The sequence below is a fragment of the Pholcus phalangioides genome, unplaced genomic scaffold, assembly GCF_987345545.1.
Source record: "Pholcus phalangioides strain wild (caught in Gottingen) unplaced genomic scaffold, Ppha-v1.0 ptg000027l_1, whole genome shotgun sequence".
NCBI classification, from domain to species: Eukaryota; Metazoa; Arthropoda; class Arachnida; order Araneae; family Pholcidae; genus Pholcus; species Pholcus phalangioides.
The window spans coordinates 2,299,314-2,326,988 of NW_028301617.1; the positions used below are offsets into that span (position 1 = coordinate 2,299,314).

Below are 27,675 nucleotides of genomic sequence, written 5' to 3' on the forward strand. Positions count from 1 at the left end.
TCCTTCAGGGGCCCCTGAAATGAAACCTTCCAACTTTTCCATGGGGGCCCCCGACCTGGAGGCTTGTCGGACATCCCCCCCCCCCCTCTGTGAGGACCACGAAAAGTTTTTATTTCTATTCATTTTAACAACGAATAAAGTCCAGGGCCGCCCAATCAAGTAGTCGGGACCCGATTCGCAGATTTTTATAAGGCCCCCAGTCTGGATATATCTTGGCCTTCAGCTATTACAAATTTTTCAATGTTAAAACAGCAAGAAAGCAATGAGATCCGTCAAAGGCCCCTGGAAATGAAACCTTTTGACTTCCCCATGTGAAGGTATACGTGCAATGAACCTCCCAGGGTACTCCGACCCTGTGTGTCGGGAGTACTGGTGATATATGTGCATGTATATTATAGTTATACATCCCTCTCGGCATGGGTCCCAGAAGGGCAGGGCTGACAGGGGCAGGAACGATTCTTACCACTTTTTGATTTTTCACATTATAAATTAACCGCAGAGGAGGCCCCCCGTGAAGAAGCTGGTTTGGGAGCCCACCAAGTATCCGAGCCTAGGGGCCCGGCTGTGGGCGCTCACGCTTCTCGGTACATACACATAACTTGGTCCCGGTGGGTCAAACGATTCCCGATATATTTAAGAGTTAAATTAAAACTTAACCCAAAATCGAGACCGACTTCCGTCACATAAAATGGTCACTGATTTCCGTTGCATAGAAACCGTTGTAGCTGATCCGATCCAATACAGCTGCTTATACTATAGAGACATGTATCACTCGTTGGCGATTAGAAAAAATGAATTTGGCTCCTATTCTATGCCTATACTGAGTTGACCCATGACCTTGACGTGTGTGCGTGTGTGAAGGGAGGGTTCATTTTCCAGGGGGCGGGGGGGGGGGGGAACAGGGGGCACAGAATTGTTGAAAATTCATAACTAATAATAAATAAATTGAAAAATGATTTCGGAATTATTGAAAATATAAAAATCAGAATTAATATGATTAAGTCTTCAATAATGGGAGGCCTCCTATTTGACTCGGAGTCTGGGCCTAGTTGGAGCCTTCACCTACTGTGGTAAGAAAATAGAGTAGAATTAGACTTATACATTGGAACCTTCCATAATGTACACGTTTTATGAATTATGCTAACTGGCTTCAACACACACACAGTGCCGTAACTAGCCCTTCCTGTGCAAGAATTTTCATTTAGCCCCATTCTGGGCGGGGGGGGGGGGGATTCCCCTCTTCCAAGTGGACCCTGTGCGGGTGCACCTGCCTACGGCACTGGGCTTCAATGCATTTTACAACCCAATAACAGACGGTCCTCGTTCGCGGACAAAATTTTCGGTCCCGAGGGTGTCCGTTATCGAGAAGTTCTACTGTAGCCTAGTGATATAAGTAAAATTCTGAACCATAGTTTAACAACCCAGAAAGAAAGACCCCCGCAGTCGCAGTGTTAAAGACTTCGACTTTGAATGTCGTTGTATTTCAGTGAATTTCGGACTGAGAATCAACGAAGGTCAAAGTTGGTTCCACTTTATCACGTTCATCACGTGGGGCGCTTCGTCTGTTTAACAGTGAAGTACACCTACACTTTACCATTGCACACGTTCAGTGCACCGGCTTCTTTTTGGTGCCGCTATAGCTTCACCAGTTCAAGAAATTCACCCCCTTCGATTTCTCCTACGATAACCTCGTCACCGAAATCCACTGAAATAAAAGACTTTCCTCGGTGTTTGCCGACTTTATTTCGGATCATCCTGTACATAAATAAGGAATGGTTTCGTTCGTTACATTTAAATTACATCAGGAAATGTCCACAACGGATCATATTATATAGTTATTCAGTCGGTTAACGCTCCGTCTACTCTGGACAGCATACAGAAGTTTGTTTTTGGTCACACTTGAAGATTCCCCCTCTGCAGGTACAGTCCATCAGCCGTACTGGCAAGGAACCACCTATCGCCCCGTCATCACAGTTAGAGCCCCACGAGAATATCTTATTTGTCCCTGTAAACGGGTATCAGATGGCTGTCCTGGACACCGAAAGGCACGTGGATCTTGACGATGGAGTTGAGCCTGTTGCCGTAGTTCCGCTGCCTCTTTCTTCTGGCCTTCGTTCCCGCTTCTGGTCTAAACGTCCTACCGGACGTGGACGCCACCGAACCGCTCTCAAAGAATCTCGATCGATCACGGTAAGACGACGAAGACGACCGACCGAAGTGCTTTCCCGACGAACTGTAGTACGACGTCCTAGACCCGGTCGGATCGTCCATCTCCTCGGATGCGAAATACGACGTGGAACCGCTGCTTGAGTACGTGTTGGCGCTGTACGATTGCACGCCGTTCGCGTTCCGTTCGCCATAGACTTCGGCGACGGTGCCGAATGGTCGTTTACCAACTGTGTGTGGGTGCTGCGCGCCATACTCCTCTGGATCCCGTATACCAGCGGCGACGTGGCGATTATTCGAGAAGAAGCCATAGGGATCTTCGTCTTGGATGACGTTCACCACAGAAAAGTCGCTGAAGCTGTTCTGCATTTCGTAACCGTTACCAGAACCGGAGTGATGACTGGCCCGCTTGGTTTCGGGCTGCTTTAGAATGCGGACATTGGCCGGATCCTCTTCGAGCACCCCTGGTTCGTTAGTCCTTACGGTTGCTCTAAATCCCCGGTCGTCTGCTATGTATTCGACCTTCCTGTAGATGCCACTAGGGTCGACGTAACTGTAGGATCCCGATTTGGAACCGCCGGGTTTCGTCTCTTCTTCTCGTTCCTGTAAGCTTCCTTTTTCGTCGGAGAATCTGTAGCCGAAACCGTGTGGCGTTCGTCTGCTGTAGAAATATCCCTGGGAGAAGAAAAAATGAACCAATATACCTCCTTATAATCACAAATACTGAAGGTATCTTAATATATTCTTTGACACAACATTAGAGCGACACTGTGAGTACATTCAACTAATCTATCTAGTCTGTCCATCTCTGCGGTCGCTCAGGGGCCATTCAAGTATTACGTAAGCAGATTTTCAGCCATTTTTTATCCCTCCCCCTCCCCCCTGTCAGCAAAAGTCAGCAAAACACTGACCCACCTTCCCCCTCCCCCCGTCAGCAAAATTTCGTCAGCAGCTTAGAATCATATCTTCAAAAAGGGGGTGGTTGATGACGTAAGCAACCTTCAAACCCCCCCCCCCGTCATCAAAAGTCAGTAAATTCGAAACCCCCTCTCCCTCCCCCCTCGATGCTGATGTAATACTTGAATGACCCCTCACGAATCGAGTTGCAGACTTACGCAGATGCGAAGGTTGTCATGCGCCAGGTTCAAGTTGCCTGTTTCCTTCAATATTTGGAAAAATATCTCGTAAGGGGTCGTTCAAGTATTACATCATCTTCGATGGAGGGGGTTTCCGATTTGCTTACTTTTGATGACAAGGGGCGAAGGGGAGGGGGGTTTGGAAAATGCTTACGTCATCAACCACCCTTTATGAAAATATGAGTTGGATTCAGAGGGGCAGAGCTGATGACGAAATTTTGCTGACAAGGGGGGGGGGGAGGGGAGGGTCAGAAATGGCTAAAAATTTGCTTACGTAAAACTTGAATGGCCCCTAACATCACGATTGAAATTTAAGCGAATCGATCGAATTGATTTAGACGCAAGAAGTAAGAAAATAAGAAACAAAATTTTCAAACAAAATACTCACGGCATTACGGGTTGTCGACGATGGATCTTTCAGTATTCGGTCTGATTTCTGGTCAGCTTCCGTAACGCTCATGATGATGATCAGCACCATCTTTGAGAAGTAAAATAAAATACATTAATTAATACATGAAATGCAAAAAAAAAAAAGTATTGCCAAAATCATTCAAAACGAAACTACAGCATATCCACCACGAGAAGAGATTTGGCCACGGTTTTTTTTTGAGGTACGTGGCTGTGGGTTACAAAAGAGAAAGGACCTGGGAAAATTTCCAAAATGGTAAAAAAAACAAACCGCTCAAAAGATGAAAACATCTCTAGTTCTTGCTAGGGTCTTATTCTGTGTTTGCTGCTCTACGGCTAGGTTGGCATTCTGAAGGCCCGGGTTCAATCCTCGATGAATGCTTCGCGTTTCTTTATACATAATGTGACTACGTGACATGTATATTTTCTTTTTTATTGCCTGTCCCAAATCGTGGATGAAGATAATTCTTATTGTTTTTTAATTAATTACATTACGATAATTATGACTAAAGTGTACAGTACTGTATTCATGTATTCATGGCCCACATACAGTCGAATCCCGTTTTAACGAATACCGTTATAGCGAAAATCTCGTATGAACGAACACTTTTCTAATTCCTCAAATGAGTTTACATAGGAACAATGATAGGTAACCTGGAATTCCTTTATAACGAAATTTCGTTTAACGAAGTGATTCCTCTGGTCTCTTGGCGTTCGTTATAGCGGGATTCGACTGTATATATACTTCGGTGGAAATGTATTTTAATCCATCGTATATTTCCAGCAACCTTTTGTTTCCTACCCATTGACAATTTTAGTCACAATTAAATCCCCTCCCCCTCGTTTGGCCACTTTTTTTTGGCGAGGATCAATAATTTTTTCCCGCGTTTAGCAACTTTTGTTGGAGGAAATCGGCAATGTCCTGTATGTATTTTCCCTCAGTCAATTTATTCATACATTTTTTGAAGTCAGCGATAGGTGTACGCTCAGTGACCACAGACTAATACTTTTTGAATACCAACAACAGACTCCAAAAAGAGTTATAACGAAGTACTCCAGTCAAAAGAATATTAATAATCAAGTCTTCATGAAAAAAATCGAACATATGTGGGAGCAACATATAGGAGTGGGAGATGATGCTGATCTTGAACAATACGTACAAAACATGCATACAGCAATTATTAAAACATGTCAATCATCTACAACAAAAAGAATAAACAAGAATAAACAAACTCCATGGCGGAGCAGTAAATATTGCAAATACAAAGAAGTAAAGTACGAGCACTGCGTAGAAGATGTCAAAAGATTAAAAACGTGGAAGAAAGAAGTCGACTTCTGCTTCTCTATAAAACAGAATACAACAAATACAAGAAACTGATCAAAGAAACTAAAAATAATTCGTTTAAAAAATACATCGGAAATATAACCAAAAATAACCTGTATTCTCAAGGATATGGAATACTGATGAACAAGAAACCGTTACCTAGGATATATAAGAAGGCGGTGCTACCTACGGGAAGAACCGTTGACAGCATAGAGGATCTTATTGACGAGCTGAATTCTCATTACTTCATAAACCAAACGGAAGATGAGAATGAAAATCCTCAGACAGATTCTGTACAAGACTTTGAACAGTATAAACCCATCGGAGTGCAAGAAATCGATATAATCTTCAACGATATAGGTAAAGACACAGCACCAGGTCCAGACGGCATTACGAAATCAATATGGAAATTATTATACAGGAAAAAACCTGATCTCATTATTTCATTATTTAACAATATCGTGCAGAAAGGAATATTCCCACAACTATGGAAAGAAGGAAAAGCTGTTTATATCCCAAAGATAAACACAGGCCAGGAAAAAGTTTTTAATTTTAGGCCTATTTGCCTTTTAACAGATATCGGCAAGATATTTGAGAAATGTATAGGTAACCGGTTTGAATTTTATATACAAAAGAACGGAATATTTCAGCAGAATCAATATGGGTTCCGAAAAGGAAAAGGAGCTATTGACGCCCTCCAAAATGTCAAAGATATAGTCAAAAGCAACTTCAGGCGAGATCGAATCGTTTGTCTAATATCACTTGATATAATTAATGCATTCAATGCATTGAAGATAACTCCTCTTAAACACATTATATCAAGGATTGACATTCCGGCATATATCAAAAGAATTCTCTACAGTTATTTGACGGACAGATCTATCGTTAATGATAATGGGAAAATACATAAATACAACACTGGAGTGCCTCAGGGGTCGGTCCTAGGGCCGACATTGTGGAATTTGGCTATCAACGAACTTTTAAAAATCAACCCGGGAAAAGATGTCAACATACAGGCCTTTGCCGATGATATTTTGATAATGGTCTCTGCGGCAGTACCCAAACACTTTACAAAAAAGACAAGACATATACTCATGAAAACTCAAGAATGGGCTGACATCTTTGGACTAAAATTCAACAAAGAAAAGAGCGTGTTTTCGATTTGTAAAGAAAAGGGGGAAAATTAAAAGCGTCCCATCAATCAGATTGGCTAATTTTCCCATTGTATACAAAACTAGCTTTAAATACATGGGAGTAATACTGAACCGGAATTTCACATGGAGTGATCATCTGCACTATATCAAAGAAAAAACATCTACATCACATCACGAATTGAAAAGAAACTCGAGGGCAACGTGGGGTACGAAGCCGGAAGTTTTAAAGAAGATTTATTTGGAGGCCATAGAAAAGAAAATAATATATGGTTACGAAGTATGGTTTGAAGACAAATCAACACATAATAACAAACTTCTTCAAATACAAAGGCAATTTTTGTTAGATATAACGAAATGCTATTCGACGGTTTCGTACGAGGCGTTGTTCACACTAGCAGGTATACCTCCAATCAACATTACTCTGAAAAATCGAATAAGATGGTATAATATCAGTAAATTGAAAGAGTCTACACAATTTGAAGAACAAATTATAATGCACTCTCAAATACAAGAGCCAGACTGCTCTAATATTCCACCATGGAATAGAATCAAGATTGAATGGGACGAAAATGCTAAGGACAATAACACACATTCTTTTTATACAGATGGCTCCAAAATGTTAAGCAGAGTGGGCTGTGCGTACACGTACTATCATGAAAACAAAAGAACATTGGAAAAAATGTACAGATTGTCAGACAATAGTACCGTCTTTTTGGCAGAATTATTAGCAATATATAATGTGGCAAAATATATCCTTGGAAATAAAATATTTGAGGGCCACAAATAACAGATTCAAAATCAACTTTATGTGCAATCGGTAATCCAAATTACAAAAACAACAGAGTGCTCATAATGCAGAAGATCTTTAAAAAATTTGATACAAAACTGCATTGGGTTAAAGCACACCACGAAAACATTAAAAATGACTATACTGATACAAAAGCAAAACAAGTCACGCAAAAGGATGAAGTAGACATCAACAACAAATATACAAAATCATATATTCCACAAGTTATCAAGAAAGACATCCTCAAAGAGTGGCAAGAATATTGGGATGATAGCAACAAAGGAAGGGTCACATATGCTATCTTCCCTAAGATTAGCACCACAAGAATTCAAGGAGACTTTTATATAAATCAATTACTCACGCAACATGGTGCCACAGGAATTGCTCAAGCTAGGTTTCATGGAAAGTCCCCGATGTGCATTTTCTGCAACAAAGATAGTGGCACCACCCAACATCTTATATATCAATGCGAATATTGGGAAAGCCAGAGAAAGAAGATAAACTTCACAAGCACTAACATTCCAATTACGGCACTGGTTAAAAACCAAAAAACAAGAACCCTTCTTTCTGGTATAATGGACTTGGCAGTGCAAAGGTACTTAGGAACAGAGTGAAACGTTCCCGAGAGAAACAAATAGATTGAAAAGTGGTAATCGGGAGCACCAAATTCCTGCTCGCAGGTTGTTAATGGTGTTGCCCGAGTTTTGTAAGGTGAATTGTTAATCTCGGACCAATGGTGCTCCGGTGATATAGAATGTATATATTTTTAACATGTAATTTTTTTTTTTTTTGATTGAGAAAATAAATGCTCCCTTCGGGGAACCCCCGTATGTCGAGTCACATTCGCCGGGTCGGGGTAAGTAACTCATACATTTTTTGAAATCAATCTCCTTCAAAACTTCATAAGGCGTCTCAAAGCCGTCTCAACTGAGTATTTTCCACTTTCTAAACACGAAAGTGGCAAAAACTTCCCAATAAAACAGTAGAGAAATTTTCTAGGATAGATCGTGTGCAAACACCCACCCACAGCAAACACACTTGAGGAGATTTCTTTTCTTCCACGCACCTACACAACATTTCACACATTTTTAACCTTTTTTCACGCCTCGAAAGCTCTTATTCTGACCAAGAAATAAGAAAGATCACCTCGAAAGTGACCCCTAAAGAAACAGAAAGTATCCTCGAATCAAAACAGATCAAGTGTGAACAAAAAAAAAAAAAAAACATCGCCGCAATCATTGGATACGATCGTATACCGCGAAGTGAGCAAACAGGCAAACAGTCGGACACTCGAGCCATATTACTCCGAACATCTTCACTCGAAGGAAGGAAGGAAGGTCACGTGAACTCCATTGTGACCCGACCTCACGATCCGAACAGAAAAATGGCGGCTCTCTCTCGTCTGTTGGCGATCTTGAAGAAAAGACCGGAATAAACGGCAGCTGGTTTTAATGGCCGAAGATCGAAGGTTATTTATTGATGAAATAACTAGTACGACAACAACAACACGTAGAACTAACTATAAAAGAACGAAAAAGAAAATAAATATGGAAAGTAGTCGGTCACCCATAAAAACCAAAGCTTCTCGCAAATGTTTAGTTTCATTTGATGAAGACCACCTTTGATATAAAGTCGTCTGCTTCTTTAATGGCGTTTTATTTTTCACGGTGTTGGGGGGGGGGGGGTTATGTTATTAATTCGTTTATGGCGTTTAATGATATACATGTGGTCATGGATCATTCCACTTTTCTCGGTGTCTTCTTTGACAAGATGTCCGGAAGTATGTATGTACTAACTTACTACCGGTTATATTGGGTCAGTCTAAGACAAACGATACCGATACCAAACAGAATGATGATGAGAGAACGCAAATCACTTCGTATGACTTGTTCCATTTATGGCTGATTTTCGTATCAGACGACCACCCGCATTATGAAATTGATGAATCAATGTCGGTTGAACTGAACTGGATTCCTTTTGCCAAGCTTATCAAAGATCTAGAATTCATTCCGAGATGTGGTTTCGACATCTTCTGAACTCGGACGTTGAGATTAAGGATCGCTCCTTTTTTGGGGTTGATTATTATTACTGAAAAGCAGGAACATATCAATATTCAAAAGCATTCTTGGCTGATATGGGAACGAAGCTGACTGGACATTTGAGATCTGTGAATTCACGTCAATTAATCACAAAATGCATTGCAACACGCATTTCATTGCTTTGGTTATCACATTCCAATTTTTCCCATTTGTCATTTGTCAGTATTTGGACCAGTTGTTGTTGTTAACCTTTTTTGTATCCAGTAACCCCAGTGCAATTTGACTTACTTTCCAACACCCCCTTAATAATGTGTTGCCTATTCAAAAAAAAAAAAAAAAAAACCAACCGTAATTAATTAGTTAATTAATTTCTATTAAAATCTGAACTTCAAAGATAAATGCATAATCAATTTATTGGATAAGAAATACACATAGGTATCGATGTAACAAAATTGAAATTACTGTACATTTCGGATTTTAGAGACATTGTTATTGTTTTTGTTGTTGTAATATTTTGAATTGGAAGTTCTTTCTTTGAAAGGGGCCTACCCCCCCCCCCCCCCCGCGTATCAACAATTACATTTAAGTGATTTCTGGTTTTGTTTTCATCAGCAAAGGTAATGGTAATGAGACCCCCCCACCCCCATCGATTTCGCAAAGGTAGGTGGTAGCTAATGGAAAATGTTTGTCGAGCTGAGCTGTCTTCGCTAGTTTTGGAGATACATAGTTCCGACTGAGCGCACCCGAAAATGTTCAGCGTCAGAATTTTGGAATTCCATTTAAATACGTGAGCGGTCTTGCATTTCTCTTTCAATGAAATCATCTTTTACTGAATTACCATTTAAGATCGGAAACAATGGATCTGGTACGAAGTACGAAAGCCTGGGTAACCAAGCGGAGATCGAGATGCAGTTCCGGAAAGAAAATTCACATTCCTCTGTGGGGAAGACACATCCACTCACATTCCACAGAGGAATGTGAATTTTCTTTCCGAATCTACATCTCGATCTCCGCTTAGTTATCCAGGCTTTCGTACTTCGTATGAACAGCGGAGAGTGACAGCGTTTCTCTCTAAATGGATCTGGTGTCGCTTTGGGGCCATTCAAGTATTACGTCAGCAGATTTTTAGGCATTTTAACTCCTCCCCCATCAGCAAAAGTCCGCAAAGTTCTAACTTTCCCCCTACTCCTCCCCCCTTTTTAGCAAAATTTCGTCAGCTCCGTGCCCTACCTCCCAACGCACATTGTGATCAGAGACGTACACAGGAAAGGGGGGCCGCGATCCTTTCCCCCTTGCCCTCCCAAGACAAAAATTTATTATTTTGATGCAAAAACATTAAAAAAAATTAAAATATCGGAAGAAAATACCTTTATATGTTATTATAATACGTTTTCATTAATTTCAATGCAATTTGAAGGCTAAGAACTCAGCGACCTACCCTTTAAGTAATATGCATATATACAGTTGAATCCCGTTTTAACGAATACCGTTATAGCGAAAATCTCGTTTTAACGAACACTTTTCTAATCCCCTATATAAGCTTACATAAGAACAATGCTAATGCCTGGAATTTCTTTATAACGAAATTTCGCTACAACGAAGTGATTTCTCTGGTCTCCTGGAGTTTATAACGGGATTCGACTGTATATGCTCAATCGATGGCCCGCGGATCCGTGGGACAGTTCCAGAGAACACTTAAGCGGTCCGTGGTACCTGTACAGATCCCCCTTAAGTGGCAGGCACAGTTTTAAAGCACTGGAGCGGCCCGCAATTTAGTTCATCACTCAAGTTACCAGCGGCAAATTCCCAGATTACTCAAGTGATCCGCGGCATTCACGGATCATTTGAGTGACACGCGGCACCATTCCAGAGCACTTAAGCGGCCCGGCGGAACATTTGGAGGTCACTGAAGTGATTCTGTAGAAGCATTACAGCAAATTGCAGTGGATTAAAATGGATTCCACGAAATAAAACGTTCGTCAAGACAAATGTGGAAGATTAATACTCTTTAAAGTTGTAATTCTCATAATATAACTGATGAGTTGGAAAATAATTTCAACCTTTGTGACTTCAATAAAGAATAAAAAATCCAAGTAGGCGTCATGTGAAACACGGGAAAAACCGGGACAATTTTGCCAAAAAGTCGAGACGGATAGAAAAAAAACCCGGGACTGTCCCGGGAAATACGGGGCGTATGGTCACCGCAGGAAAGGGACAGGAAAAATTCGCGTAGCCTGCAGGCGGCAAAACCATTAAATGTTTCTCTGGTGTTCAGTACTGTCGACTTTCGATCTGGACACTGCATTTGTCAAAAAATCAAGGACATATTATGCAAGAATTTTTTTGTAACGACGTACGTCGATGGTGACCCTAATGTCTCAAACCACATCACCAACAAAGAACAACACGAAGCTCACAAAAAAGAAAAAGACAGAAAAACGCACGGCAATTTTTTACTTCTTTATGGTACAAGCCATCCACAGAAAAACGTAAAACAATCACGACTAAACTCGGTTTTATTTTGTGATTATTATGCCGACTCCAAATAAGGTGATTTGGTACAGATATATATATACACACACACACACATACGCTCTCTCGGCATATCAACGTTTGCTAACTCGACCACCTACGCAAGCCGTTTCGTGCGTACAGCATATTCACATACTCAAAAAAAAGATAAAATAAGAGCCAGTTTCAAAACAAATGTTATTAGAAGTGGTTGGTTTTACGCGCTCGTGTCATTTGCCACCCAGAGGGCAGTTTAAACGCCCCCCCCCCACCTTCTTTTATTTTTCAACGCTGCCATCAATCGCTCAGCATGTGGCCCATTCCGTCACGAGCCTTTTTCAACGGGCTCTTTATTTCGGTTTTACTACTGGCACGAAAAGGTTAAGCGAAGAGAGAACATAAAAAGCGATCAAATTGTCTAGATACTTCCCCAAAAACCGATTAGGCATGCAATATTTCTGCCAGAGTCTCTACTTTGTCTTGTGTACTTACTTGGGGGCAAACACGGGAAAATATTTGTGAAACTCGGACATTTAACTACGAGGTTGGGGGGGGGGGGAAAGTACCGTGTGGCAACACTGTAACTCTTAATTAAATGATGATTATTGGTGGAGAAGTTTTCGTTCCTGTTGCGCGTTTGCTTGAACTCTTCTCGTCAACTGCTTGTTCGCTGTGATTTTTGCAGACCATTAGGTGTTTCCTTTTGCCGTGGTTTTTGCGGATCCTTGTTTCTGTTTGTTGTCGTTTTTGCAGACCGTTAAGTATTTCATTTTGCCGTGATTTTTCCAGACTATTACATCCGTTTTATGCATACCTTTGTTCAAATTTGCGGCGACCTATGCAGATCATTATTTCCACAGCTTCACAAACAGTGGCGTATTTACAGGGAAGCTTAGCGGGCTATAGCACAGGGTGTGCAAGTCCGGAGGGGCGGAAAATATTTTAGGAACGAGTGGCCAAGAAAATTAGTACATAATGGGAGAAGGGCGGAAAATTTTTTATAATCACGAATCTGCCTCTGCCCAGAGAGCGAGAGATTAGGTCAGTGAGTGACCTCAGGAGATTTTGCAAGCATATGAAAAAACAAAAGAATGTGCAAGCAGGTGAGTGAGCAAAAGCGCGACTTGGAGAGTGAGCGAGCATGTTAATGATCGAAAGAGTAACCTAGAGAGTGTGTACGAGCATTTGAATGACCAAAACCGTGTGCAAGCATGTGGGTGACTGAAACAGTGTGCAAGCATGTGGGTGACTGAAACAGTGTGCAAGCATGTGGGTGACTGAAACAGTGTGCAAGCATGTGGGTGACTGAAACAGTGTGCAAGCATGTGGGTGACTGAAACAGTGTGCAAGCATGGGAGTGACCAAACCAGTGTAAGCATGTGGATGGCCAAAAGGAGACCTAGAGAGCATGTTAGTGGCCAAAAGAGTAAGCAAGCATGTGACTGGCCAAAAGAGTAAGCAAGCATGTGACTGGCCAAAAGAGTAAGCAAGCATGTGACTGACCAAAAGAGTACGCAAGCATGAGAATGACCAAAAGAAGGACTTAAGAACACAGGCATATTTACAGGCCGCGGGTGGGGGACAAAGTGGTTACAGCACAGGGCGGCAAATTCGAGGACTGAGTGGATCCAGAAAACTAAGCTAGGACGAGAGAAGAGAGGGCAACAAAATGAATGTAGCCCACAGACGGCAAAACCGTAAAAATACGCCTTTGTTTACAAAAGTTGAATATATGTGACTCTCTGTGCATCAGAGAGTAGAAAAGGGCACGACAGCTCCTTTCTCCAAGAAAGTGATTTCGAGGCTTAAAACAATTTAGAAAAGAAGCTTTAGACATTGAATTGTGCGAGGGCGAAGGCGGTTCCCTATTTGCTTCAATGCATGACCGCTACTCTGAGAACCTAAAAAGGTATCATTTCAGTCGTATCAGGTGTAAACTATGCAAACAACGGCAGGCTTGATGAGGCACGATGGCTTCGTTGGTGGCTCCTCCGATGGCTCTTCAACTCCAAAAACAACCAAACATTTCTTGTCAACGAAGGAATAAAAATTCCTTTTTACTATTTTAGTGAAAATGTAGCCGTTCAATGATACCCTTTTGGGTTTAGAGCAGTGGTTGATAACCTTTTCTCCATCCACCCCCCAGTTTTTCAAATGTTATTAGAAGTGGTTGGTTTTAAGCTCGTGTCATTTGCCACCCAGAGGGCAGTTTAAACGCCCACCCCCACACCTTCTTTTATTTTTCAACGCTGCCATCAATCGCTCATGGCCCATTCCGTCACGAGCCGTTTCAACGGAGTCTTTATTTCGGTTTTACATCGAAATAAAGACTCAGTTAAATTTACCTTCCCGCACGCCTTTGAACAATGAGTCTATTTGTTAAAAATTTATTTCTTTGTAATTAATTATGTTAATTATCTAATAATGCAATTAATTATGTTAATTATCCACTATAAGTAACAGTTTAAAAAATTCCAATGTTGAAAGAAGCAAATTGTCAAACTAATCTATTTTTTGAAGAAAAAAAATTCACACGCTGGTATCGACGCTACAAAATTAAAATCACACCAATCATGTCGATTTTTAGTGACTAAGCTAGCTATTAGTGTTTGTTCATAATAATAATGGAATTCAGGTTCTTTGTTCCTTTAAATCAGCGAAAGTGACGCAAACCGCATTTTGCAGAGGTAGATGGACGATTATGATGCAGATTTTGTAGTTGTTTTTTCCCCTTATATATTATGATTCACCCATTGACGAACATTGATTACGTGTGAATCAATATGTACAATCTATATGTATTATCTTTGTTTATTATCTTGAAGATCAGGGGCGGCTCGAGCTTACCTGCTGCCCGGGTGTGAACCCTCATATGCCTGCCGCCCCTTGCGATGATCCGAGCGGGAGGCTGACAGAGCTTCAGTGAAAGGGACCTTGAGATAAACCTGATTTTTTTTTTTCCAGAAGAAAGCCGCACATCATTGTTTGCCGTGCAAAATGTGCGTGACCATACGTCCCAAGGTTTCTAGAATATATAAGGTTAAGTATTAGCAAGCGCGCGCTTCGGAATGAAACTGGTTTTGACGTCACCCGATTCCTCACATGACCCACTCAAACGGGAGCATAATGTAAAATTGTCGGTTTTTAATGAATTTTTTCGCATAGTCTTTACGCTCAGAACTTCATCATTTTTTTTGAGCGGATACCACAGAAACCGCTTATTGTCAAGATATTTTTTTTTTATTTTTAAAAAATTTGTTTGATTTTTAATGAATTTTTTTCCCAACTCATGTATGCAATGTTAAGTCAATGGAAGCAGCTTCTCTCTTCCACGAGAGGGAAATTCTAGAAACCATGAGAGGGAAATTATCAGGAACGCGTCTTTACGGAGAAAAAAACATACAGGGAAAGAAAAATATTAGATACATTTGAAAGTGTTTAATAATTTTGGTTGAATTGAAAAAAATTTCTTGGTAATAACAGTTATTATTATTTATTATTAATTATTAATTAATAATAATAATAATGATTAATTATTAATTAATAATAATAATAATGATTAATTATTAATTAATAATAATAATGATTAATTATTAATTAATAATAATAATGATTAATTATTAATTAATAATAATAATTATGATTAATTATTAATTATTAATCATTATTAATTATTAATCATTATTAATTATTAATCATTATTAATTATTAATCATTATTAATCATTATTAATTATTATTTATTACTAGTTATTTATTATTATTTATTATTATTATCATTATTTTGAACTCGCCCACACCTGAACTTGTTTAAACAGTTATAATGTAGTGAAATTGATTCCCAAACAGGATGCCACGGAACCGTGGGTAAGGGTCAATGACAAGAGGAAGGGGTTTTCGTTCGTTTTTTAACTGCATTTAAAAAGGTAATCGCGCTCTTTCCTAGTGTAGTCTTAACGCATGGGCCCACCCGGATACGGCCTGGGGGTCTCACGCAGAGGTGGCCCACATGATAATGAGATATCGTTCGAGATTCAGCATGCAAATTGGTAAGCAATCACGGGGCCGCAAGGAGGGGGGAAGCAGTCATGTCTGGTGCCCTGGACGCTGAACCAGAAGGGGCGCAAATTTCAACCTTTAACCATAGGGGGAGATTGACTTGGAAGTCTGGGGGGCAAGTTCATTATTTCTGGGGGGGGCACGATGATGATGATGCCAATTCATATATACATTAGATCAGTCAACTCCACCTTTGACGCTGGGGGGGGGGTGGCATTGCTCCCCACGCATCTCCTCCCATGCCTTTAACCTCTCCTTCAATATTAAAAGGAGGCACTAAAATGCGTGCTTGTCCCGACTGACCAATCATCTAGTTGCGGCACTGTGTAACCATTTCTAGCTAGGTAGGGAGGTCTTAAAAAATCAATTTTTCCGGGGACCCCAAGATTGCTCTTAGGACGACTCTGCTCTTCTCGCTGAGTACGGCAGTGCCGCGAGATATGTTAGGGATTATATTGAAGACAGTGAGGGCTGTGATTCCCGAATGGTGAGCCACATCATCTTGAGATGTCATTGCTATTTGTACCGCAAATATTCTGATATTCTGCTGATACTTTTATTAAAAATTGCCTTATTACTACACATAGGCGTACGCAATATTTTCTCAAGGGCTGGGTTTCATTTTTTTTCTGATGGGGGTGGGAGGCCCGTCATTTCAATATTTTCTGGGGGGGGTTGCAAAGAACTTATACTCAATATATGTATGCACATATATCGCTTCTGGTGCATTTTTTGAAGAACCCTGCTTTATAATATTGGTTAAACCTAGCGTGCACAACTTCCGGTTCCCCATGGCCGAAATTAGGCAGCTGCAAAACTTGAAATTTTATTGAATCCATTGATGAAAAATACGTCGATTTATTAAAATACACACACATATGGTAGTGAATCTGCAGCCCCCCCCCCCATATCCTTGGATGGGGGCCTTAATTTTTGAAAGGACCCCCAGACTAAGATTTTTATCTGGCTTTCTTGGTTGAAATTCAAGAAATTTTATATTTTTATATATTTATAAACATAAGACCGATAACTAAAGCCCCTACAGCCCGGTCTGCCTTTCCCATAAATTGGCCATGCCACTGTGATGAGCCCTCGGTGCAAGGGACTCACCCTATCAGACTTAAAGCGCCAGTTATCCCGATTCAAAATCTTATTTCACAGTATTAGACATCAGGGTCGCAACTAGATGCTTGGTCAGCCAGGGCAAGCATGCATTTTGGCGCCCCCTCGTAATGTTGAAGGAGAGATTAAAGAGTGAAATTTGCGCTCCCTCTAGCACAGCGCCCGGGGCACCAGACCCGCCTGCACCCCCTCCCCCAGTTGCAGCCCTGTTAGGCATTATACTGTTTTACATATTTCTCGTGAACGTGAAGCTTTGTAACCACCTGCACTGCCCATGCGCTAGAACGGCCCTACTTACTGGGGCCTCCTCCTCGGAAATATTTTTTACGGATCCAAATTCGAAGACCCTCCCACGCCCCTAAAAGAAATTTCGGTGGATTTATAGAGCAAAGATTAGTTAACCTCTGGGCCCAACCTCTATCACCAGGACAGCAAAACTGTTCTTGCACCGGGCCGCTGAATGACTAAATCCGGTCCTGCCCCCGGGCCATAGGCACTGGAACCTGGGGTTGAGGCAGTTCGACCCCCCTCCCTAATAAATTTTACAAAGGGGCTGAGCACCCTCCCCATAATTAATAAATATACAATGCAACAACCACTGCCCCACCCGCATAAGGGCTAGAGTCCCGTATATATGGGACTACCAGTCCCCCACCCATAGTGGTGGGATGACAAGAGATTCCATACGGCTCGCGAAAAAGTGTTGTTAAGAAAGTACCTAGTGCTTACAACACGATAATTGTATCAGAGAGAGTTTGTGGCCCGCAGCTAAAAAGTACACGCCTGGGTAACACGTATGCAAAATCGAATTATATTATATATAATGCACTAATGATTGTGATGCAGTAGTAACTATGCAGAAATTATTCGAGCATCAATTAAACATTTTGAAATTAATTTTATCCCTGTTTTCATTGTCATATGGCCCGCAAACCTAAGAGTTTGAACATCTATGTCGGGGCCCAAATCAGACATGGGGGGTTATCCGTGACCTGGATCAAAGACGTTTTGTTAATCAGTGAACGCATGTTGTTTAAATGTTGGAGCTAGTAGGCAGGGCCGTAAACGGGAGGGGAACGGGTGGGTCTGGTGCTCCGGATCCTGGGCTAAATTTTATCCTCTGACCTTTCTTTCGACATTACAAGGGGACGCCAAAATACTTGCTTGCTCCGACTGACTAAGCATCTATTTGCGGTCCTGTCCCACGGCAAATGCTTCACTTCCCCATGCGGAAATCAGAGCCGCAACCGATGCTTGGTCAGCCAAGCAAGTACATATTCTGGTGGGCAGGTGGGTGTCGTGCCCAGGGCATGCCCCCACAAGGGGTGGGCTGGCAAGGCTCCAGCCCTGGGGCCCCGGGACGATTTTCATTATTTTTTGTTTTTCACGCTATAAATCCATCATAAAAGGGCCCGTGAAAGTCTGGTCGGGGGGCCTGCAAAAGATTCCAGCCTAGGGGCCCTACTCCAGGATGTGGGGGCCATGGCCCAGGACCAGAGGGGGAGCAAATTTTCTTCCCAAACCTGTCCTTCAATATTACAAGGGGGCGCTAAAATGCGCACTTGCCCTGGGTGACCAGGGCATCTAGTTGCGGCCCTGCTTGTAATGTTGATTGAAGGAGAGGTGAAAGGGTGAAATTTGCCCCCTTCCCAGACCAAATCCGCCTGCTCTCCCCTAGTTGCGGCTCTGAATGTAAGGCCGAGTTATAAAAAAAAAAGATGAAAATTTATTCCAATTAATACATTCCCACTGAACGTTGAACATCAAAAGGCCATCATTTATGGGGAAAATAGTTTCCCCCATTCTGATAATTCCCTTTCCATTTCCCTTAAAAAAATATATTTTGATAATCAGCGGTATTTGTGGCATCTACTCTGAAAAAATGATAGAGTTTTGTGAATTAGAACTATGAAAAAAAAATTATCAAAAAACAGTAATTTTATTCAGTGTTCCAACGGGAGACGGTCGCGTGAGGAATCGGGTGACGTCACTTGATTTTTCGAAAAGAGTAGCTAGAAAACCGGTTTTACAGCACCCCCTGCATACGTCCCACTTGTAAAGTAGGGAGTTTCCGTTTTTTGTTGTTTTTTTTTTTTTTTGTTCCAGAATTACTATTTTACCATTCTTAATAATGCCAGATAACTTAATCCTTGAAACAGCACCTATTTTTGTGAACCATCACTCATCACTTATCCTGTAAACGGACCGTACGAGTGAGAAGCCGAATTTTTTCTTCACTTTCATTTGACTATTGTGGAACAAATTCTAGGTGAGTGCATGTCCCCCCTCATCCTACAGTAGCGCCCCTAGGACGGGATCTTTCGAGGCCCCTCAGTTAAACTGCTCGGGTCCTTCTGTAGTTAATTTATAGCGTGAAAAAGAATATAAGAATTGCCTCGGGTCCTTGTGGGGACCATCCATGGGTGAGGGAACTAAAATGCACACTTGCCCCTTGTGATAGAGTACCGGGGCGGCACGTGGACATGCATGCGGCCGCACGGGGCGCCACTCAAGAGGGGCGCAAAATCCGCGATGAAAGGGCGAAAATTTTTTTGTTAGGAATTGTTTGGATAAATTGTGAGGGAGGAGCGTGACCCTCGAGGGTAGGGCTGACAGGGTTCCAGCTTGGAGCCCGGGACTAAATCCTTATAATTTTTCTCTTTTTTTTTTTTCACTCTATAAATTAACTGTAGAAAGGGTTCCATAAGAAATCTGGCTTGGGCCCCACGAAAGATTCCAGTCTAGGGGCCCTGACGAAGGATGTAAAGGCTATGGGGAACAACAGGCAGGAGGCCCAAAAAATAAGTCAGTAGGGTACAGATTTTGCCTCGAGCCGCCCCGATAGCTCACATTCTAGTTTCTGGTATTACCGTCAGAGTTACCCTGTTTCTCAACGTTTCCGTCGTCGAGGTATACCTCAAAAGCGTGATGTCATGTGAATTATTAGTGTTAAATTTTGGGGTCTTAACTAAAGTCCACGCTGCCGCGCCCTTACAACCTGCCACCCGGGTGCGCCACACCCCTTGCACCCTCGCTTAAGCTGCCCCTGTTGAAGATATATATAAAATTGACTTTCTGTGTGTCTGCCTGTCTGTCTGTCTTGTCGCGAGTTCGATACCCAAATGGGCAAAAACTGTCGGGCAACAATGGTTTTTGGGCCTCAACAATCACTTTCCGAACGTTTACTTTGGTTACCGTGGTTCCCTAGCAATGCGCATCAGATGTGTGTATGCCTTTACAATGGTTTGTCACTTCTCTAATCCTGTTAGTATATGTATAATAGTTTATGCCTTTATAATGGTTTGACATTTCTTCAATCTTTCCCAGTAATCAGGCTTTTCGAATAGACGTCATAATCATCATCAGCATCAGTTTGAGGGTCAGGCAAAGAATGATTCCCAGTGTTAAAATTACCGATTTTACTGTAGAAATGCGGAAATTAGTGGGATTTTCCGCCCAATCAATAATTTTAAAAATTGTATTGAATCCTCGATTTTTGAAATATTCAGTTCGCTTAGAGATATACGAAGCCCAGCAGATTAAATAGGAAGTAATATGAAGCCGGACCTACTTTTGAGTTGGATATTCGAGCAATAACATTTTGATTTCAACTTTTTATTTATATCTTCTCAAGCATGAAAATTAATGTCTCCATGTGGGTTGGGATATTTTAAAATTAGTTATGAGCCCGTAAAAAGTGGATCGAAAAAAATCCACAGCTTTAATTAAGCATTTTTTGAAAGCTGAAACAGGCAGAAATAGATAACTTGAAGTTCAGGGGGTGGAGGCTTATCGAAATACCTAGTACCCCTTAAAAAAGCAAAAATATATATTCATTTCTACGTTTCTGTAAATCTAGATTTGTTCAGATTTGTTTTGTAAATCTAGATTTCATGAATCGCGCAGGAAGTCACCATATTGGTTAACTTGGACACGGTTTGTATGTCCGTCAAGAAAAATAGAGGGAGATATCACGTGATCCAAAAAAGCCTCATTGAAGAAAACCCGGGCAGCGCCGGGTATTATATAGCTAGTATTTACGTTTCGATATCTCACTGAGATGGGAAGCGGGGGTGTGTGTTTGGTCTTCAAAGGTCAAAGAGGTAGATGTTGGGTAGCAAATGGTGAAAGTATTTGCAAAGCTTTCTTCCCTAGTTTTTGGAAATGGCTCCGACTGAGCGCGCTAAAATTGTCCTAAATCAGAATTCTGAAATTCCATTTGGAAACGTGCGCTTCGTCACATTTTAATGAAATCACCTTGCACCAAATTAACCATCATTCGTAGAATCAAGATCGAAAAGAAATGGATCTAGTATCGCAAACAGAAAAATAAACTCAGCAAAACCATCTGAAAATTGCATGTAATGTGTATGTGAGTGCTGAGTGTGCTCTCTCTAAATCTTTCTAAGCTGGGAACGTTCAAATTTCGCGCATTTGAATTTTTTTTTCGAACACATGAACACATTTTCGAGAGTTAAAGCTGAAAAATGAGGTGTCAAAATGTAGGTGTGATTCGTATTTTTGAATTGAAATACCCTGAATACCCCTGAAAACATTTCAATTTCCCTGAACGATCAATCGGCATGTTGCAATTTCCCCCCCCCCCTCCATCTCGCACCCCTTAAAAATGATTCTCCGCAACCCCGATTAAGAACCACTGATTTATAGCGAGAGTAATCAACCTTCTGGAGGGCGTGGGGGCTACTTTATAGATTTAGAAATGCATCGCGGGTCACTTGAGTTATCTGGAAATGTGCTGCGAGAGTCACTCAAATTACATGAAAGTGTGCCGCGAGCCGCTTGCGTCATGTGGAAATACAATTCCATTATGACATGAATGACTTAAAAAATAAACATCTGAAATAATAAATATCTTCACAACATCCAGTCTTCCGTATATCTTGTACAATTCCATTACACAAAAGGCTTGGGGGGCGGGGTAACAATGAATTTCTTAGAGAGAAATCTTGAGATGTCAGCCTTTTCAAATAGCATTAAAATTAACCGAACCTGGTTATAACAACATATAAACGTATTTTTTTCCGATATTTTAATTTATTTTTTGGCATCAAAAAATAATTTTCGATTGCGTGGGGCGCCGTAGGGGAACTCGTGCCTCCCCCCCCCCTCCCGTATACGTCTTTGATCCGAATATGCGTAAGGAGGAGGAGGGGGGGGGGAACAGAGTTGACGAAATTTTGTTGACAAGACGGAAGGGAGGGGGTCAGAAATGGCTAAAAATATGCTGATGTAATACTTGAATGCCCCCCAACCCTTATTGCTTTACTTTTCTCACTAATTTCGATTAAAAAAAAAAAAAAAGTCCCACGGGTCGCGATGCTGATCCTGGTGTTGATTTTGGGTGGCGGCAGAAAGAAGTTAAGGGGGGGACCCCCGGCCTTGGTATTTTCTACCAGAACACGGGCTGGATAGAACTAATTGACGGGCCAAAGGTCGTGCACCCCCCCCCCCTTCCTTAGGCTGCTCCCTCTAACGGCTTTGAGCGGACAACATCTCTCACGCTCCAGATAACGATACGCAGACAATACCGATCCCCTTACTACAAAAACATGTAAATTCTTAGCATTTGTTGATTCCAAACTTTTTCTTGATACTTTCAGAACAACTCCCCACCATCTTTGTCTTTTAAAAGAGAAAAACAACAAAAAATCGTTGCGCTCGAACGACTATTAAAACGATTCCATTGTTTACCGTAAACCATAACGATATTATAACAAGAATGAGAAAAAGAAAAAAACTAAATAGTTGTGGTCCATCCCCCTTGTCAGAACTCCTTTTGTCTACCTCGTTGACCCCGTAGTTCCAACGGGGTCAGTGGAATAATGGTTAGATCGCTCTAACGACAGCAAAGTGCAAAAAAAACTCTAGTATCTTCGCCAAATGTTTTGGCGGAATATTTCATCATGCGCATAATCTTTTATAAATGTTTCTTTTTTACATATATTATCTATGATATTTATTTAGTTATTAGTCAATTTGCCGAAATGAATTATGCGGGGGGGGGGGGAAATTGATGAATGATTATTATTATTATAATTACAATAATGGGGTGGAATAAATGGGACGTTAAAAATGAGAAAATGACACCAATTAGTTGCTTGTGTATTAATCGATGTCGAAATAGTAATAATGGCTTTATCGATTTTGAATCGGATTCATTAAAACGGGGGGGAGGGAGGGAGGGAAGACTCGATTTTTTTAATGAGTTTCACGATTTTGTGTTGGCACGGAAATTTCGATTTGGACCTTGTGTTGGTTGAAATAATTAAATTTATGAAAACTTAATTTCATTGTATCATTTTTAAGAAAAATTTGGTTAAAATTTCAAATTAAATTTATCTATTTTTTCTCAAAATTTATTGATCTAGTTATGATCCCCAAAGCAGAATGTGCCAAAATCTGCGACGCACGTCGCAGAACAATTTGGAAGAATTTTAAGAAAAAGTGCAAAAATGCATTATTACATGTATGGGGAATGCAGAACATTTCCAGTCAGCTGAGGGCTCGTCGCAGAACAGCGCTGAACATTCTGCGCTGGGGGTTATGATTAGAAGCAGAGGGCTTCTACGTGAGGTCACCAGGATGAATACGTATGTTACGGTAAATGTGATAAATCAGTTATTATGCATAATTCCCCAATAGTCTCGCTAAGTTTAGTAAATTTATCACTTTTTTTCCGATGGCTATGCATAATACCCAAGCGTCGTTGGTAAATTTGATAAACGCTAAATAAATTATCATTTTTACCGGTGATTAATTCCTATTACCCAAGTGTCGTTGATAAATTGCTAAAAAATTATCTCTTTTACCGGCGATTATGCATAATACAAAAGCGTCGTGGGTGAATTTGATAAATGCTAAAAAAACGTTGCCAGTTTTACCGGTTGCTATGCCTAACACCCAGTCATGCATTTATCCGTCAGCAAATTATTTTCCCCATTCCACAAATTATTTCCTCCATTCCATAGGTACGCAAATTATTTCCTCCATTCCGCAGGTCCGCAGACTATTTCCCCCATTCCACAAATTATTTCCTCCATTCCACAGGTCCGCAAATTATTTCCCCCATTCCACAAATTATTTCCTCCATTCCATAGGTCCGCAAACTATTTTCCCCATTCTACAAATTATTTCCTCCATTCCATAGGTCCGCAAATTATTTCCGCCATTCCACAAATTATTTCCTCCATTCCATAGGTCCGCAAATTACTTCCTCCATTCCGCAGGTCCGCAAACTATTTCCTCCATTCCACTGGTCCGCCATATGTGTTCAACTCCTTCCCCCGATCCATAGGTTGAAAAAATACGACAAAGCCTGAAGAACACTGATTCAGGAACCTTGCCTAATAGTGGCGTTAAATGATCCATATACTACAAAAATTTTGATGTGGCCAAGCGCGGATCCAGAGGGGGAAGGGGGGGGGATGGCCCCTCCCAAGAGTCGAATAGCATGGGGAAATCTGTCTATCCCGTAAAATACAGGATAATCCATTGGACCTACATAATACGTCACTTCTTCGACACATCACCCTGGATCCGCCTGCCTTCGCTCATTTCGCGGCTGAAGATGTCTACCTTCTCTCTCCATTCGAAGCTGCCTCCTTTTATATTCCCAACTGAATATATATTCTTCGGCTGCATTCGTGGCTGAAGATGCATACCTCCACCCCATTCTCAGCTGAAGATACATACCTCCGCCCCATTCTCAGCTGAAGATGCATACCTCCACCCCATTCTCAGCTGAAGATGCATACCTCCGCCCCATTCTCAGCTGAAGATGCATACCTCCGCCTCATTCTCAGCTGAAGATAATTGCATCCGCTTTATTCGAACATGAAGATGGCTTCCTCGGCTTAGTTCGCAGCTGAAGATGCCTGCCTCCTCCCCATTCACAGATGAAGATAACTGCATTCGTTCCATTCGAATTTGAAGATGTCTGCCTCGGCTTTGTTCGCAGCTGCAGATGCCTGCCTCCGCTGATATTCGCAACGAAGATATTTGCCTCGGCTTAATTCGCAGTTAAAGATGTCTGCCTCAGCTCCATTCGTAGTTGAAGATTCCTGCCTCGCCCATTCACAGCTGAGGATAAATGCCTCCGCCCCATTCACAGCTGAAGATGTCTGCTTCAGCCCATCCAAAGCTATCTCCGCTCCATTCGAATTTGAGATGTATTTCTCGGCTGAATTCGCAACTGAAGATGTCTGTCTCCACCCCATTCACAGCTGAAGATGTCGGCCTCAGCACCATTCGCAACTAAAGATGTCTGCTTTCGCTCCATTCACAGTCGAAGATAACTACCTCCATCCCATTCACAGCTGAAAAGATAACTGCCTACGCTCATTCACAGCCGAAAATAACTGCCAACGCTCCATTCGAATTTGAAGATGCCTGTCTCGGCTTAATTCGCAGCTGAAGGTGCCTGCCTCCGCCCCATTAGCAGCTGAAGGTGCCTGCCTCCGCCCCATTAGCAGCTGAAGATGCCTGCCTTCGTTCCGTTCGCGGATGAGGATGTCTGCCTCCATTCGAAGCTGCCCCCCACTATTTTCGTAACTGAAGATTATCTGCTTCGGCTTCAACATTCCAAGCTGAAGATGCCCGCCTCCGCCCCCCCCCCCATTCACATTCTGAAGATCGGACCACGAAGTCCGATCCAACGAACTCACTCAATTTTGCGTCTCCCGACGACGCATCGTCCTCGTTCCGCGTCTCGATGCGTCCCCCATACTGTGTGATCGATTTAATATCGCTTTCTACACTACCATATCAAGAAGTCACAGTCCCCCCCCCCCCCAAAACATCACGTGCGACAGAAAAAAAAAATCACGTGAACATAAAACTGAAACCGAGAAGTACTAAATAAAACATTACACGTGTTTCCATACAAAAAAAAAACAAATCACTCGGTCACGACGTCGAAATCGAATTATTCCATACAACACGTAACATCTCCCCTCCCCCCACTCATTTCATTCCGTTGCCATTATTACAAAAGAAATAATAACACAAAATAAAATTGTGTTATATATCTTCCTTACATCCGCACAGAGGAAGATTCGCAGATAAAACTACATTTCGATAATAATCCCGACGCCACACGCATGGCTGATTAAGATAATTCGCGCAAGAAATAGTAGAAAAATGATGGCAACAACAACAACAACAAAATCTCGTGTCATTCATTTTTCTACAACTCGCCCACACACACACACACACACACATGGCCATTGTTCTTGATTTTGAGAGATTCTATAAACCGGTCCTGGAACTTCAATAATGACTGTTATAACTGTAGCGTTGTATATGGAATCCGATAAAGCCTAGATCATCATCATCGTCATGGAAAAAAGACTATACATAATAATAATCCCGAAGTGGGCTTGGTTTTTATAATCCGAACTCCACCACACACACACGCGAGCCACGCGTGAATCTTTCATGTAATGTAATTTTTTTTTGTTTTGGCGATTGTGTTTGGTGATTTTGGTTTTATTTTGCGAGATTGTAAAATTATACACGAGGATATAAAACAATATTAGATTTATTTGATTTTTTTTTGCAATTTATTTTCCACGATATCGCGGAAGTGTTTGTTCGGAATTGAAAACGAAATTGCTTTTCCCGCATCCGAGTTGAAAAATTTTTACGTTGAAATATTCGATGGTACGGTAGCCACCGCTTATAAGAATCAACCGCTTATAGGCAAATCGGAAATCAAATTTTATTTTAACGTAGAAAAATCATCGGTAATTAAGAATCAGATTTCCGCTTATAACAATCAAAACAATTTTGTTTTCTCCAAAAACAAACTGCCGCTGTTTATCTCAGTATATAGTGGGAATTTGTAAAAGATTTCTGTTGTTCACAAGAATATTTTTGAGGACCACTTATATCGTCACTCTTACCTTTGTAATAATCACCCTATATTAACTGTCTCCCCCCAGGGCCGTCTTAAGAGCATCATGCCCCCTACCACGGGCCAAGCGAGTTTTATGGGGCCTTACCTGGGTAAAAACGCTTGCCTACAAATTTACATGATTACTTTCGAAAATTTTTTAATCAGATCTCATTTTTGTGGGGGGGGGGGCGCCTTCTTCTCTTGAGGTCCGGGGGGGGGGCATGCGTTAAGACGTCACCGCTCTTCTCCCTCCCCCTTCAAACAGGCTTTGAAGTAAAGTGAGCCTACATGAATGACAGACAGGGCCGTAAATAGGGGGGAGGGAAGCAGACGGGTCTGGTGCCCCGGGTGCTGGACTGGGGGGGGGGCATACGTTAAGATGACGCTGCCCTTCTCCCCCCCCCCCCCCCAGACAGCGAGGATTACGGTTTTGAAGTAAAGTGAGCTTCCGTGAATGACAGACTGGGCCGTAACTGGGGAGGAGACAGTTCTGGTGTCCCGGGCGCTGGGCTGGGGGGGGGGGGGTTGACCCGAATTCACTCTTCCACTGATTATTGTACAGCATATGGGGGCGGTAAAATGCTTGCTTGCGCCAACTAGCAAAGTACCTAGTTGCGAGAGGTTTATGGTAGAAAAGGGGGGAAAAAATTGGTAGGTCCTACACCACCCTCATCACTGCTCACTTCGGGAAATATTGATCAGTTATACGCTCGGATTTTATGCGTGCAGTAGTAGTACATTTACTGTGTAACACATTTTCGTCAGCCTACATTCAACGTACATTGTCTAAGGACAATGATATGCTATGGATATTCAAAAACTGCTTTAAAATTTTAAGAATTAAAATTTAACATGTAATAAGAAATTAATATGTTTTTTTTTTGTTTTTTTTAAGTTCGAAAACATCATAACAGAAAAAAAAAATCCGGATATAAGAATCGAACGCTTATGAGAATCAAAATGCCTGAAGAAAACGTGATTCTTATAAGCGGTGGCTCTTCCTGATTTTGTTGTCCTTTTGGTGGATTTAATTGGCGATTTCCTTGACGTGTTC

The 27,675-nt window shown here is 41.6% G+C and overlaps 1 protein-coding gene across 1 annotated transcript in view; it reads right to left on the minus strand.

Annotated features, from left to right (window-relative positions):
* Positions 1-1,520: 1,520 nt before the first annotated feature.
* LOC149068049 (uncharacterized) overlaps positions 1,521-27,675 on the minus strand; it is a 40,782-nt gene continuing 14,627 nt past the window's right edge. Inside the window, exons 2-3 of the mRNA XM_089251639.1 lie at positions 3,691-3,780; positions 1,521-2,841 (exon numbers count right to left, since the gene is read on the minus strand). Of these exons, the coding sequence (XP_089107765.1) occupies positions 1,996-2,841; positions 3,691-3,780 (936 nt within the window). The 3' untranslated portion in view covers positions 1,521-1,995. The remainder of the gene's footprint in view (positions 2,842-3,690; positions 3,781-27,675) is intronic.